At 51.9% G+C, this 14,549-nt stretch overlaps 1 protein-coding gene across 4 annotated transcripts; it reads left to right on the forward strand.

The window, feature by feature from the left end:
• The first annotated feature begins 2,836 nt into the window (after positions 1–2,836).
• Positions 2,837–13,543, forward strand: LOC103056520 (asialoglycoprotein receptor 1-like). 4 transcript variants are annotated; one of them, XM_025175299.2, is made up of 10 exons: positions 2,837–2,973; positions 4,042–4,152; positions 4,301–4,406; positions 5,851–5,976; positions 6,173–6,268; positions 7,423–7,494; positions 9,780–9,872; positions 10,811–10,962; positions 11,265–11,371; positions 12,570–13,543. In XM_025175299.2, exons 3-10 carry the CDS (start codon positions 4,334–4,336, stop codon positions 12,718–12,720), a joined length of 870 nt encoding a protein of 289 aa, XP_025031067.1. In that variant the 5' UTR covers positions 2,837–2,973; positions 4,042–4,152; positions 4,301–4,333; the 3' UTR covers positions 12,721–13,543. The 4 variants fall into 4 exon arrangements, with proteins under 4 accessions (XP_025031067.1, XP_007441702.1, XP_025031069.1 ...); XM_007441640.3 differs by having other exon boundaries at positions 2,848–3,035; XM_025175301.2 differs by having other exon boundaries at positions 2,851–2,977.
• Positions 13,544–14,549: the final 1,006 nt, after the last annotated feature.

Consider the following 14,549-nt stretch of genomic DNA (forward strand, 5'->3'; position numbering starts at 1 on the left):
GTATTCAGACGTTCCAATGTGTCTGAGCCTACGAAGAGCAGAATCGTGCAAGCCATGGGGTTCCCCGTGACCCTCTACGGAAGCAGAAGTTGGACTTTGAAGGAGCAGGAGCAGGAGCAGGAGCAGAAGGGCATTGGCGCCTTTGAACTTTGGGGTTGGGGAAGACTCCGGAGAAGACCGTGGACAGCCAAGAAAAGAGACCGATGGATCGTTGAACCAAAGGACCTCGAGTTCTCACTCGAGACACCAGGCTCCAGTTACAATTCTTTGAAGACGTTATGCAAAGTCTCCGTTCTCGTGAGCAGCCCATGAAGTTAGAAAGTGGCAGAAAAGAGGAGGAAGCCCAGCAGCAAGGTGGAGGGAGTGCACCGATGCCAAGGCCTGAAGGACCTGGTTGGGGACCGATGACTGTGAAGAAAATCTATCTATAAAAATGCCAAGTGTCAACACGTGGGTGGAAAGACTGCTGGTAGAAGGTTTTGCCGGCACATGGAGGGAGTTCCTTCGTGCATCTGTCATGGCAGTGAACTCAAAATCCGCTGACTGAGTTCCAGGAACTTTTCGGTCAGCAGATTTTAAGGATACGATTGCCCTCGTTCTGAGTGTAGTCAGTGAAATGGCCAACAACAAATGAAGGGCTCTGGAGTAAATGCTAAATGGCCTGCAATCAGATGAAAAAGAAAGTCAGTTGGGAAATCAGACCCCGGGTGCAAATGAAGCTGCGTTGGATTGGATTTGCAGAAACGAAAGTTTCTAAATTTGGATCGGATCCATCCAAAAGATGGCAAAGTTGTAGTGAAGCAACTTGCAGGCGGGGTCAGTTAAGGCCTTAAAGTGAACCCTAAAATAATGGATACGGAATAGAGACTACAGAAAAAGCTAAGCAATGAAGAACCAAAAATCCCGCTCGGCCGCACTAGCCATGACGAAGCAGAGGCAACTCTACCTTTATAGCCTCCAAGGGCCGTAGAGTGGCGTTTTTCCATCTTGGCCACCTGACGTTGTGTGGACTTCAAGTCCCAGAATTCCCCAGTCGGCCGTGGTCCGGACACCTTCAAGTGGCCGCGTTTGAGAAAGACTGTGCTCGTTCTTCCCCCCAGCGGAAGACTGCGCCCCAATGCCATGCACGAGAGGCCCTGCCCAGCTTGCCCACCCCCACCGTATCTCTCCCCCCTCCAAAGGAGAACCCCACTCCTAAAGCGAGCTCCCCGTTGGCTCTAAAATTCATCGGCCAGATGGGACCCCAAGCTCCGTAAAGCGATATCAGGAAAACGTGGCCGCAGAATTTCACCGCAAAGCCACACTGGCCTCCGAAAGAGGAAATGGTGGAAGGTCTCCCAAAACAGGAAGCCAGACGTCCCCTTCTCAAGAAGGCAGGTGCGCGGGTGGCTGACATCTTACAGTTGCCAAGGTGGAAAAACAATGCACTGGAGTCATCGACGCCATCAAGAAATTTTGCCTTATGACTCAGCAATTTATATCAAATACTGGGAAGCCCTGCAATTAAAAAGAAGACAGAGACGGGGGAGATACTGCGATTTTTCTGTTCTGCTGCTCCCCACCAAGGACGTGCACGGGGGCAGCCAAAGAAGTAAAGAAAGATGGTGGTCACATCTGCATGACCAAAGCTCCAGATGTGCAACCAGGCTGAAGCTGCCCTAACTAAAGAGGAAGCAGGCGGGGAAGCAGGAATCTTGTCTAAAAGATCCTTTTGGGGAGCTAGATAAGAAGGAAGCAAGTCAGTAAGGCAACTAGGAAAAATGTCACCTGAACCAGCCGAAGGAAGTTGGGCCTGAGCACATGGGAACCGCCCCCCCACCCCATCAATCAACAAAGCAAGAACTTCTGGGGACAAAAAGGGTCCTGAAGCCCACCCACTCCTTGAATCCTTTGGGATCCAGACTTGGCGGCCTCCGTCCCTGACGCTTCTAGCTCGTGCCCAGCAGCCTAGTTGTGAAAGACGTTAAGTGGGGATGAGTGTGTACATGTGAGAAAGAGCAAATGTGCATTCTGGCCAGTGACGTTTTGTGGCAGCTTCCAATTCACCAGTCTCCATGTATTCCAAAGAACCTGCTGTGCCTCGGGGTTTGCTGAAAGTAACGTGTGTGTGCCCCCAATTACTTCCCGGCTGCTGGCCAGGGCTGTGTGTCTGTCTGCTCTGGCCCCCCATTTGGAAAACCCAGGTAGAAGGCAAGGGGGGCTTACGAGATCCATGTGCCTCAACAGGCTGTGTGTGAGTGAGTGACCAAAAGCCGAACCTGGGAGCACCAGTAAAACACACCATTTTTATGTGTGTTGCAGACATATATAAAAAAGAGGAGGGGCTTTGATCACATGAGCACAACCAGCACCTTGACTTTTTTGACCCCCCTGGAACCCCTGTCATCCACTCTCCTTTTGTCAACCCTACCAGTTGTCCATCTAACCTAGTGTTTCTTGACCTTGGCAACCTTAAGATGGGTGGACTTCAACTCCCAGAATTCCCCAGCCAGCCTGGGAGTTGAAGTCCACCCACCTTCAAGCTGCCAAGGTTGAGAAACACTGCTCTACTCCCCTACAGAGCGCTCGTTCTGGTCTTTGTCCACCTATTTCTCAATAGGTGGCCCAAAGCCACCCTCGTCTCTCTGCATCGAGAAAAGGCGTCTATTGCGCCAGCTAAAAACACGAGTATTTATTGAGAGTTGTACGGTCTGTGATCTGCATGTATTGCATAACGTTTTGTGTACTCCTTGGTTCCTATGTTTGGGGAAACGCTCTTCCGAAGGGGTGGCCACGGGGGCTTCGCTTTCACTTCTGGGAGGGAGCCAAGGGAGGAGCTGAGCTCAATATAAAAATGACCCATTGCAGAACGAGCGAGGCGCTTCCCTTCTGGCACAGCTTGGCAAACTTTTGGAGAGTTTGGAACACCCTGCAGAGAGTCACATATTGACAGTGCAAAGATCAACAGAGGAAGAAGTGAAACCGTCGGCGCTGGTGGGTGAGGACCAGGGGCCCCTGGAACCTCAGTCAGATAAGACAGGATTAGCCTTGGCCAGGTTGTACCCATTTCTCTCTCCCTCTAGGGTTGGGGTTCGGGGTGCTTGGCCCTGGACTGGCAAGCCAGGGGCCCTTCTCCAGGGTCCGGGCAAACAGTCCAGGACAGGACAAGAAGTGCATTCGTGAAGCGGCTTTAAATGCAGAAGAGAGGATACGATTAGGCGTGCGTGATGATTTTCTGACTTTTGCAGTATACGTGACAATTGGGGAGGCTCTGAGGGTGCGAAGGGGGTGGGGGCTTGGGTTATTCCCTCCCTGCTGCCAGGGGCCCAGAACCCCAGATGGGAGGAATCCTGCCCTCGGAAAATCTCGCGGGGGCCGGCCAGTGGGTCGGCCGGATAGAGAGGACACTGGCTGTTTCCCCCATGACAAATAAGGTGAGGTGAACAGTTTGGAAGTCACCTCTGCGGTCTCTGCGGTTCTCTTCTGGAAGAGAAGCCATGTTGGCCTTTTATATTTATTTATTTCATTCATCAAATGTGTACGCCGCTCATCTCGCTGTATAAGTGACTCTAGGCGGCTTACGAGTAAAAAAAAAAGGGATTCAAAAAACGATAAAAATATATACAGAAGCTAAAAGACGGAAGGAGCGTCCTCAAACCATCAGCTACCCCCAGAACTGCAAATAATGTTGGTATTGCAAGCACCAAGAAGGGCCAGGAGGTAAAACCAAGGACTGGGTTTCAGAGAGTCCACACAGCAAGGGAAGGTCTCTTAAAACTTAAGGGTATGGAGACAGAGAGGGAGGCTGGATATCCAAGGCAAGAGAATGTGAGCGTGGAGGGGGGAAATCTCTTCTCTTAAAAGGAGACTTTTAGGTTCATTCATCAATGCAGATATATGAAAAACTCATCTTTAAAGGCCCTCTTGGGACTGCCTGTTTTTCCTGAGGAAAGGGAAGCAGGGAACGGTGCAGACGTCGCATTGCCCTGATGGGACCTTCTTAGGTGCTGCAGGAAGCCCCCGAGTCTTTCTCATCCCTGGTTTCTCTGTTGCTCCTACCAGGGATTCAGTGACTCGTGCGGGAGGTTGGAAGACTTGGCCCCGGCCAGGAGGGGTGACTTTGGCAAGAAGGGTGCAGGTTGCCTTCCGGGCGTCCTTCCTTGAGACAAAAAGGTAAGGAGATGCCCTCAAGGCCCCTGGCTCAGGAGGCAGAGCCCGAAAGCCAGGTGGCCCAGAAGCCCCTCCGGAAGAAAGGGAAGGAGGGCGATTTCTGCCAAGCTCAGCTCACCCTCCGACCGTGGCCCTTATTTTGTGTTTCCAGGGGGTTGGACCTCTTCCCAGGAAGCGTCTCGAAATGATCCGAGATTACCAGGATCTTTCCGTGGCTTTCAATGCGGAGAACGAGGATGACGTGCCCAAGAGAAAAGGTGCGCAGGAGCCAGGTTCTGGCAAAGCTTTTTCTAGCCCCGCATAAGCACTGCAGTCCTTGAATGTCAGTCTGTAGCTCTTTCTTAGCCAGTGGGCACCGTCTTCTACAGTTTTCTCAACCTTGGCAGCTTGAAGATGGGTGGACTTCAACTCCCAGAATTCCCCAGCCAGCATGGCTGGCTGGGGAATTCTGGGAGTTGAAGTCCACCCATCTTCAAGCTGCCAAGGTTGAGAAATGCTGGTCCTGTAGCAGACTTTGCCCCCCCACTTTCTTGAAAGGTCGTGAGTAATATGCAAGGGAGCTTCATGAAAGAGGAACAGGGTAGCTAGCAACTAAAAATCACTTGTCTCTTTGCCAGCGATCCCCATCCATTGTTCTCCTATATCTTGCAGGCAACGTGGAGCCTCTGGTTTAGTTACTAAATGCCAAACTGTGTTGTTTTTCTTACTTTGCCTCCCCCATTTTCCCAAAAATGTTTTTCCAGGGGTTTGTGATTAAATATAGGGGCAGCTCCAATTTGTTATCCAAATTGGATTAGGAAAATGCCACAGAAGGACTATTGCACCTTGAAATAAAAGCTTCTGCCTCGTTTAGCGCTTCCTGGTCGACCCCGTTCCAGGATTATTTATACATTTGTTTGCTCCTTTTATTTATTCGACTCTTTGTGAATACATGTTTAGCCTGCTCTGATCTTATAGCTCTTGGCAGCACTTTGGAGTGGTCTCTTCATTCATACACTGTAAAAGGGAAAGAAAGCTACTAATTAAGATTGCAGTGGCCCTTTCGCCTAATTGTGGCAAAGCAGTGGGTGAATTGTTCTAAGGCGGCCAGATGTGGAGGCAGCTTTCTACAAGTATAATTATAGGCTAGGTCTAGGACCTAGTAGGAGTTTATGCTAGGTCAGATGAAGCCTGTGCCTTCCTCTCTCTTATTAGATCCACCGTGGCCTAGATTCCTGTTTCTCTCCTACTCCTATCCTCCCAGTTTTCCACTGACATTTCTATTGCTCTACTTATGACCTGCTCTGTCTCCTTCCTTCACTCACTTTGCTTTAGACCAGCATTTCTCAACCTTGGCAACTTTATGAGAAGTGGACTTCAACTCCCAGAATTCCCCAGCCAGCACAGAATTCTGGGAGTTGAAGTCCACTTCTCATAAAGTTGCCAAGGTTGAGAAATGCTGCCTTACACCTTCCAGTTGGATTAAGCAAGGGTTGGCCTGCATGAGACATCTTTTTTGCACTGATTATTTCCTCGTCCCGCTTGGAAGCTGAACTCCAAACATACTTAGAGTCTGAATGCCTGATTCCATGAGATGTGCACCAAGATCCCAGCCCTGCAGCCCTGCTGGAAGATGCTGATTGAGTAAGCATTAGATGCCATTAGTAAGTGGAGGTTGAGGTTTGGGGGAAAAAAAAACATGTTTGGGTCCTCTTCTCTTAGCTCCTCCCAAGCTGCCTCGGAGCCGAACCTGGGGCCGACGTGTCTGCCCTAGCCGACATCTGGTTCTAATCCTGCTGGGTCTCAGCATCGTCCTCACCGTGACGGTCATCGTGTTTGGGGCCAAAGGTGAGTGAGCTGGTGTGGGACAACGCCGGAAGAGAGGTCGGAGCACAACAAAAGGCCAGGGAACTGGCGACCACCAGGTGATCACCAGGCAGAGCGCAGACGGGGCAAAATAAGAAAGCAGTTGGGTACAACATTTAGGACAGAATTAGGCCCTCCTCTTCCTCAAGACTTTTCCCTTCCTCTTGTTGCCTCCCAGGCCATCTCTACAACTCTCAGTTGCAGAAGGTCCAGGAGAGTCTCGAGAGCCTCAATCAAACAGCTGGGAAGGAGATCACGGATCTCCAGAAACAAGGTAAGCCTCGCAGGGATCAGCGGAAGTTAAAACTCTGGGTCTGGTTCCGGTTTCTGCTCGTGTCGCGCCGCAGGTCTGGAATGAAAGTGAGCTGGCCCTGCGCTTGGGCCCATAAAAACGCTGCTGCTTCTAAAACAAAACCCCACACAGCATTTAAGATAGTCCAGAATGACCCTGGAAGAACTTCCTCCTCCTGCCCCCGCAAAATTCCTTTAATGTTAGCTCCCAACAACGTTTATTTATTTATTTGATGGATTTTATGGGGCTGCCCAACTCACACCGTGTGACTCTGGGTGGCGTACCACAGAAAAATGAACAATATACCCCAAAGCTGACTTCAGCCAAGAGACATAACTAGTTAAAGCGGCTTTCTAGAATCCTCAAAACAGAGAAGGTGAGGATTGCCGGGGCCCAGGGGGTCATCTAGTCCAGGGCCAGAATCCTCGGCCCTTCGTTCCCCATGGCCACTCCCCAGCCACCCCAGCTGCGGGGGGCTTCCACTGCATTCCCAACACGTCTGGGGCAGCCCCGTGACCAAAGGTGGCCAACTTCAGGATTCAGAGAAACGCGACCGAGAGTCCAGTTCAGGATGAAAGAGTCAAGGCAGAAAAATCTTTGCACCCAAATGCAGAGTTCTTACCCCAGTTCATATCTGTGGGAGAACAAGATACCCGTCCGAAAGAAGCTTGACTGACTCAACGGGCTGCTTAACCGAGGTTAGCCTTGGTTCCCCTTAATAGCTTCGTTCTTCCGTTCCTTTTATTCTGCTTAGCATCACTCTTGCGCTAGACTCAGCTGGTTCTGTCCCCAAGCAGAAGCAAGGTGGGCAGTGGGATGCCAGGGGGAGGTGGGGGGGGCTCCCCATCCCTCCCCAGTTCTAAGGGTCTGTGGGAATGACCTCGGGAGGCAGGAGGGAGAGCCGCAGACTGGACAAGGTATCTCAGCCCGCCAAAGGCGAGAGGGCGCGGGAAGCGTCTCTGAAGGGACCCTCCCTCATTTTCGGAGAGTAAAAGGGGAGGAGGGGAGGGATCCTTTCCATCTTGCAAGATTCTGTTCCTGCCGCCGTACCATAAAGATAGAGGGAGTCCTCCTGGTGGTGCTTCTGGTCTGGTCTACCTTGCAGGGCTAACATCAGTTCCATCTGTGCCTTGCAGAGACAGGTGCCGAGGGGAGACTCACTGACGTGGAGGGGAGAGTGAAGCAACTGACTGAGGAGGCCAACGGAGGTACGGGAGCAAAACCCGGCGGTCCCGACTCCCCCTTCTTTGCCCATGGAGCTTTGCCAGGGAATGCCAAGCGCTCTTCCCCGTGGCCCTCCCACCCAAATGGAAAATGGCGGGGATGCAGGAAAAGTCCCCGCTTTCCCAGATATACCCTTTTCAGAGTTACTTTTGGGGGGGGAGATTTCTCCAGCAACCCCCCCCTTCCTCCAACTGGCTCCCAGGAGTGAATGTTGAACCCAGCCCTCCCTTCCCCCCCCCCCCCGTCTGGGGAATTGGGCGATTTCTTCTGTCACCCCAGGCGTCGTCGGCAACCCCTCTGAAGGTTGGGCAAAGTGCTTTTTGTCCCTGGCCGCTGCAGCCCAACCCGGACGAGGGTGTAGCCGACGGGCAACAGTCCAGAATTTCTGCGGGACGCCCACAGTCCGGGAGTTGAAGTCCACCTCTCATAAAGTTCCCAGAGTTGAAAAATGCTGCCTTACACCTTCCCTCGGACTGTGGAGGCCAACCGAGCGTCCACAGGACCCGTGGGGAAACGGCGTTTCATCGCTCGGTGGGGTTAATCCCTCTCTAAGGCGTTCGGCGCTGGCAGTTTCCGTCTTCTGTTTCTTCCTCGGCCCACGCAGAAAAGCAGGGCAAGACCTGGGCAGGTTTTCTCCAATCGTAAAAGACCCAAATGATTGTCTGGAGAAATTCTTTGATGAGGGCTGGGCTATGGGGTTGAAGTGTGGGCATGCGTGTGTCCTTTGTACGCATACACACACGTGTGTGCTTGTGAAGGGCACAACCGTTCACCGTTCACCCCTTCTATCTGCTTGTCCTTCCTTGTAGGCTTGCAGGACAAAATGGGGGGGGGGCTGTCAAAAGCATCCTTGGGGAGGGGTCAATAACATCAAGATGACACCCACTATTACACCACCCACGTAAAGAGAGGGTGGGGCTTCAATTGCACAGTTGCAGCGGTCATCCTGGCTTATGACAAACCCTCTTCCTCCTGCAGACGCCCCTGATCCGATGAACTCACGTTCATGGCATCTGACGAGCTTTTTACAACGTATTTACGTGGAGAAACTTACCTGTAAAAAATGCAAAGTAGGGGGGGGGGGTCAAAAAAGTCAAGTCGGTACCGTGCAGGGCCCTACCTGCATTTTTTAAAAAAACTTACTTTAAAACCATTAAGGAATATTGACTCTTTTGACACCCCACCCCAACTCCCCATGGAGGCTCCTGGACTGTCGAGGTTTCTAAATATTTTTTTTTCTTTGAAATGCTTCCACACAGACAATTTTAGGTTTAGTAAATAGATGACTTCTTTTAATGGCAATCTGGTTGATGTAGGTCAGTGATTCTCAACCTCGACAACTTTAAGAGGTGTGGACTTCAACCCCCAGAATTCCCCAGCCAGCCATGCTGGCTGGGGAATTCTGGGAGTTGAAGTCCACATATCTTAAAGTTGCTGAGGTTGAGAAACACTGGAAGTTCATATTCTACAGCAGGTCCTAAATTGGGGTTCTTTCCTGTAGGAGGACTGTAATCCCATAATAAAGTTGCTGAGGTTGAGAAACACTGCTTTAGGCTGATCAGTCTGGAAGTGCAACAGAGCCTTCCTTAAACGATCCACTTCTTTTGCAGATTTGGGGGGCCTCAAAGAGGAAAATAAGGAAGGGGGAATAGATTAATAGGGACCTCAATCCATTTGGAGGGGTGGGGAAGCCCTAAAAGATGAGAGAAAGGGTCTTATTTGACCTCTGACAGCCAGTCCCTTCCTGGAGGAGATGGTTGCCCAGGCCTGCAAAGTCCAGGCTGTGAATTGTAAACGTTTCTCTGCCATCTCTGGGGAAGTTTGCATCCTCGTTCTCTCGAAATCAGCCCTGCTATCTAGAAATAAGATGCACCACTGTGGCCGGCATCCTTATTTTTGGGGCCGCGCTCGGTGGACATCCCGGCCTGACTCCACGCAGAACCCTTCTCTGGAACAGAGCTGGCCTGCCCACGTTTTTTATGTGTTTCGCCACGGACTGCTCCGATGATGGCTAACGCTTTGCCTTCTTGCTGCTGTGGGAAAACCGCAAACTTGACGGGACGAAAAAATCAGAGGCTGCTTAAAACTCCAGCCCAGCCACACGCTGGAATTCTGGCTGGAAGGAGCGGTGAAGCTGGGGTGAAGTTCCCTCCCAGGGCTTTCATACCTAGCTTCGGAAAGCGCCTGTCTTTCAAAACACGTTAAAATAGTTTTATTTTTAAAATAGGCCCTCTCTCTCTCTCTCTCTCGCTCTCGCTCACTTTCACAGCCAGAGAACACCTCCTAAACCAGATGAAAGAGCTGCAGAAGAGTCACATAAGGCTGAATTGCGACTTTGAGGATTTTAAGCACAATCGAACAGGTTCGCCCGCTGGGCGTGTGAAGCCCTGGAATGCCAAGAATGAGGCCTGGCGCAGACCTGGAGGAGAAGCCAATCCAGGCTTCTCCTCCGTCTCCTTCGTTGGTGTCTCCGGCCTCCCTTGCCCATGCCTCGGATTCCGGCCTTTTCCGGGCGCCGTCCCACGCCCAGAGGAGCGGACGCTCTTCCGGCGTTCGGCATCGGGCTGCCCCGATGGGTTTCCTGGCAGGGCTTCGGGTGGTGGAGATGCTCAGGACCAGTGCATGATGGGAAGATCCGCTCCCTTGGTCCCCAGCGGCTGATGGTTCTTCTGGAGAGGGCTCTTTGAGACGAATTCCAGATGTTAATTGCAGGGGATGGGAAGAGGCGTCCTTTTCATCTTTGGGGACGCTGGGCCCATTGTTTCCTTGGACAGGAGTGCAGTGCAAACAGCTTAAGGCACTGCCCGTCTCTTTCTACTGCAGTATTTCTCAGCCTTAGCAACTTTAAGATAGGTGGACTTCAACTCCCAGAATTCCCCAGCCAGCAAGGCTGGCTGGGGAATTCTGGGAGTTGAAGTCCACCTATCTTAAAGTTGTTAAGGTTGAGAAACAGTCTTTATTCTCTGTTAGCCACCCAGAGTCATGTGTTTGAGGTGGGCGGCCGTATAAACTGAATGAATATAATAATACTTTATTAAACGTATATGCCATGGAACTCTGGGCAGTTTGCAAATTCATAACGAAATAGCTAAACCCCACATTCCATCAATGCTCCCCCAAAACAGCACAGCAAACCATTCTTGACGCCCTTCCCAAGTCCTAGCAAACGCCCGCCGATTCATCCCGGGCTTCTCTCCAGAGGAAGGAGAGGAGGTGCTGGCTGGGGGCGATGGGAGTCATAGTCCGGCATGGCCGAAGCCGTCTCCTCCTCTCATCCTGGCCCGTTTTCTACCTTCCCAGACCGAGTGGAGGCTTGCTGTCCGAAGGGCTGGGATGCGTTTCGGAAAAGCTGCTACTGGGAGTCCCGGGTGGGGAAGCCGTGGCAGGAAGCCAAAGCCGAGTGCGAGAGCCGCGACGCCCACCTGGTGATCATCAACTCCTACGAGGAGCAAGTAGGTGGTGGCGTTTCTACCCATTCCAGTGTTTGACTCAAGACGCAGTTGGACTAGATCCATGTTTCTCAACCTCGGCAACTTTAAGATGTGTGGACTTCAACTCCCAGAATTCCCCAGCCAGCCATGCTGGCTGGGGAATTCTGGGAGTTGAAGTCCACACATCTTAAAGTGCCCGAGGTTGAGAAACACTGGGCTAGATATTCCTTCCAACTCTACCATACGCTGGGAGGGGCATTCCTACCCGGGTAGACCGAGAGGTTGGGATGCCCTGAAGCTACTCTTCCCCTTTCTCATGGCAGCAATTCGTGGCGGTGCGCGTGAGGCCTCAGTACATGTGGATCGGGCTGACGGACTCCAGTGGCAGCTGGAAGTGGGTGGACGGGTCGCCCTACGCCATTCAGCAACAGTAAGTTCACTGGGGGGGATTCCCCCAGAATGCCTTTGGCTAGCAGCCTTGGGGAAGCCCTTGGGCGGAACTCTTGAGGCCATCTACTCCAACCGCCAGCTTAGGGCAGGCGGGGGAATTCTGGGAGTTGAAGCCCACCCATCTTCAAGCGGACGAGGTTGAGAAACACGGCTCTGGGTCCAGCTGCTCTTTCCTCTTAGGAGAAGGTCCCGTTTCAGTCTTGCATTCTTGGTGAAAGAGATGGAATTGGCCTTTTCTCCTGCGTGGCCTCCCTTCAGAGATTTCAAGAGGGTTACTCTGTGCCTCTCCCCACCCAGCTCTTCTCTCTCCAAAGCTAAAGAAACTTCAGCTCCTTCAGTCGCCCTTTATAGGACTTAAATATTTGCCCTCCCCAGACCATTCCTGTGGGCGCTTCGAGCCACCAGATCCAGTTTCCCTGAATTTTTCTAAAAACGGGATGCTCGATCTGGGTTCAGGTCTGGCAAGTGCACAATTGAGGAGAACAAATGCTTTTGGGGCTTTTAAAATAGATTTCTACTGACAGGGGGGTCTGCAGGGTCTGGTCAAAAAAGTCAAGTTGACTCCTCTGAGCTTCGGCCATCCCCTGGTGCCACCATCTTGACTCTGTTGACCACACCTTGCGGACACCCGTCTGTTCATGTAGTCCGAAGTGGCCTTGGCCTTTTTTTCAGCCAGGTTGCACCACAAATTTATATTTATTTTGCAACCAACTCAAGTGCCAGCGTCTTTTCCACAAAAATTACAGTATTTCTGGGGCAGGCATCCTCTGTGTCTCTCTGGGCATTTGGTTTGGTTCCCCAATGGAGAACTTTGCATTTTTCCTTTGCTACATTTCATTTTATGGTTTAATTTCTAGAACCGGTCCAGACTGCTTTGAATTTTATTTCTCTTGCCTCGGTCGTTAGCAACCCTGCCATTCAGTTTGGGCCATCTGCAGATTTGAGGCATGCTTGCTCCGGCTTTTCATCTGAGTTGTTAGTAAAAATATGGAAGAGGGCGGGGGCCAGGATCTAACCCTGTGGTGCTGCTCCCCCCCCAAATTCTGATTCTCCATGGAACGTGATCTGTGGATTCCCCTCTGTGAACCGGGATGGCTTTTTTTCCGGGGGGGCGCTGGTTTTATTCTGCTTGAAGGCACAAATACACCCAAGGAACCAATCCCGTCTTTTTGACTCAGGTACTGGTGCGCCGATCAGCCGGACGACTGGTACGGCCACGGCCTCGGGGGTGGGGAGGACTGCGCCCACCTTCACCGCGACGGCTGCTGGAACGACGACCACTGCACCCGCGACTACGGCTGGATCTGCGAGATGGAGATGAATACTTAAGGGGAGGCGGTGGCTGTCGCTGGTGGTGGGTCCAGGGGATCCCGGTTTGGACTGGGTCCTGGCAAGGTTCCCCGCTTTGTTCCCAAGCTCCTCCCTTCCATCCGCAGAATTGGCACGTCGGATTGCGTGACTTCTGGCCTTCAGCAGCCTCCCGGAACATCTGGGGGTCAGTTGGGCTCTGTTGGCACCCCCATTACTTGCTTTGTCTCCAAACAGTGGCCATTTCTGCCTCCCTCCCCCCTTTCTGCCATATTGTCCTCTCTTCTGGCGTCCCTGACAGACCCCCTCCCCAATCAATCTCTGCAGCCTATTTTCCTGCACCCCACGACCACCTGAACGGGTTTTCTCCAAACCTTTCACTTAACTTACTGAAGCTGCTCATTTCGTTCATTATCTATAGCCAACAGCAGGGGCTATCCAGAAGCTGGGAGGGGGGCAAAAAAGTCAAAATGGTGGGATTGAAGCCCTGCCCCATTTTTCTGTGCATTGCACCACCCTCCGCCCCCGTCAGGCCCCTGGCTGACCATTTCCCCCAAAGGAGTGAGAACACGTGGCATTTCTGCTCAGTGGGGCAAAAGGTGCATAGTTAGAGATCGAAAATGGGGCCTTTTCTAGCGTTGAATAGACCAAAGCCAGTGGTACAGGTCTGACCAATTAATATAGGATTTAGGTCCACAATATGCTTTGGCTGAAAACTTAGCTGAAGGGGACAACTTTGAGACGCTTGAATTAAGCTTGGCTAAGAGAAACCATTTTGCTCCAACGCCAGCCTCTATGTATGTTCTGAACATCCATGCATTAAAAGTTTCTGCGATGCACAACATTCAGATCGCATACTCAGCATCAATTAGGCAAGTAATCTGATTTTGCTGCAGGAATATGCCAGTTTTGGAGACTGAGGAATGAGAAGGGCCAGACGGCGTGGCACTTCTGTCTCGCTGGCTATGCCAGGGGCCAGCTGGTGTGAAGGGCACCAAAGGGTGTAACTTCTCAGCAATTCAGAGTCGGGGATTAACTAGATTTAATCTTTCCAAGCCTGGTGCCTTCCCTTGGCTGGGCATGCTGGGTGCTGTATTCCTTCATACATGGAGGGAGACGGGCTTGGGGAAAAGATGGAAGCCAAGAGAACGTGGGGCTTCTCTGCTCGCCACCTCGGGGCTCAGCAGCCACATCAGTTTAGCCCTGTGGGGATGCTGCTGGTGAAAACCAGTCACTGGCTCTTCTCAAAACTGCCTCTCCTCCCCGTTGAGTGTCTCCAGGTTCTGGCGGACGTGACTCGCAAGTAACAGCTGGCACAGCTGGTTGGTAGGTGCCGAAACAGGCTTTGTTCCCCCGGCCAGGATATGCCGTGCTGTTGGTCACGGAGCAGAAGAGGATGTGAGACACCTTTGCTGAGGCTGGTTTGGAAAGGGCCTTGCTTCTCCAGTTTACTCACCTTCTCTGAGTCAGGCCGTAACGCCAAGGTGTTAATCCATGGTTTGGATTAACTACGTTTCTTAAGGTAGCAAGGTAGAGCACAGGTGCATCCTCAGGGCTGAAAATCTCAATGCTACAATTGAGGGTCCTGAACCCTGGCATGGAGAGCTCTGGAAGAAACCTGAAGCTGGATCAGGCCACGAGCGTTTTGCCGCCCCCAAAATCCAGCTGGATTCTTCAGGAACCTCCCGTGGCCTGAAGATGGTTCCTCGGCGCCATCTCTGCTTGTCTCCCACGCAGACGAGATTCCATCCAGTAGACATCTAAATAAGACAAACGAGTCCCTCCCTGGGAAACAGGGAGGAGGAATGAGGGAATTTTAGGAAAGTTTCAGGGAGAGCTGCAAAGGCCCG

Source organism: Python bivittatus, unplaced genomic scaffold (genome assembly GCF_059951505.1).
Source record: "Python bivittatus isolate LINGU-HERP-01145 unplaced genomic scaffold, Pbiv_v1 ctg000370_np1212, whole genome shotgun sequence".
Taxonomy (NCBI): Eukaryota; Metazoa; Chordata; class Lepidosauria; order Squamata; family Pythonidae; genus Python; species Python bivittatus.

Coding starts and splice junctions, on each gene's coding strand:
- LOC103056520 (XM_025175299.2), top strand. CDS start 4,334: ATGATCCGAGATTACCAGGATCTTTCCGTGGCTTTCAATGCGGAGAAC. Junction 4,407..5,850: donor TGACGTGCCCAAGAGAAAAG/GTGCGCAGGAGC, acceptor CTCTTCTCTTAG/CTCCTCCCAAGCTGCCTCGG. Junction 10,963..11,264: donor TCAACTCCTACGAGGAGCAA/GTAGGTGGTGGC, acceptor TTCTCATGGCAG/CAATTCGTGGCGGTGCGCGT.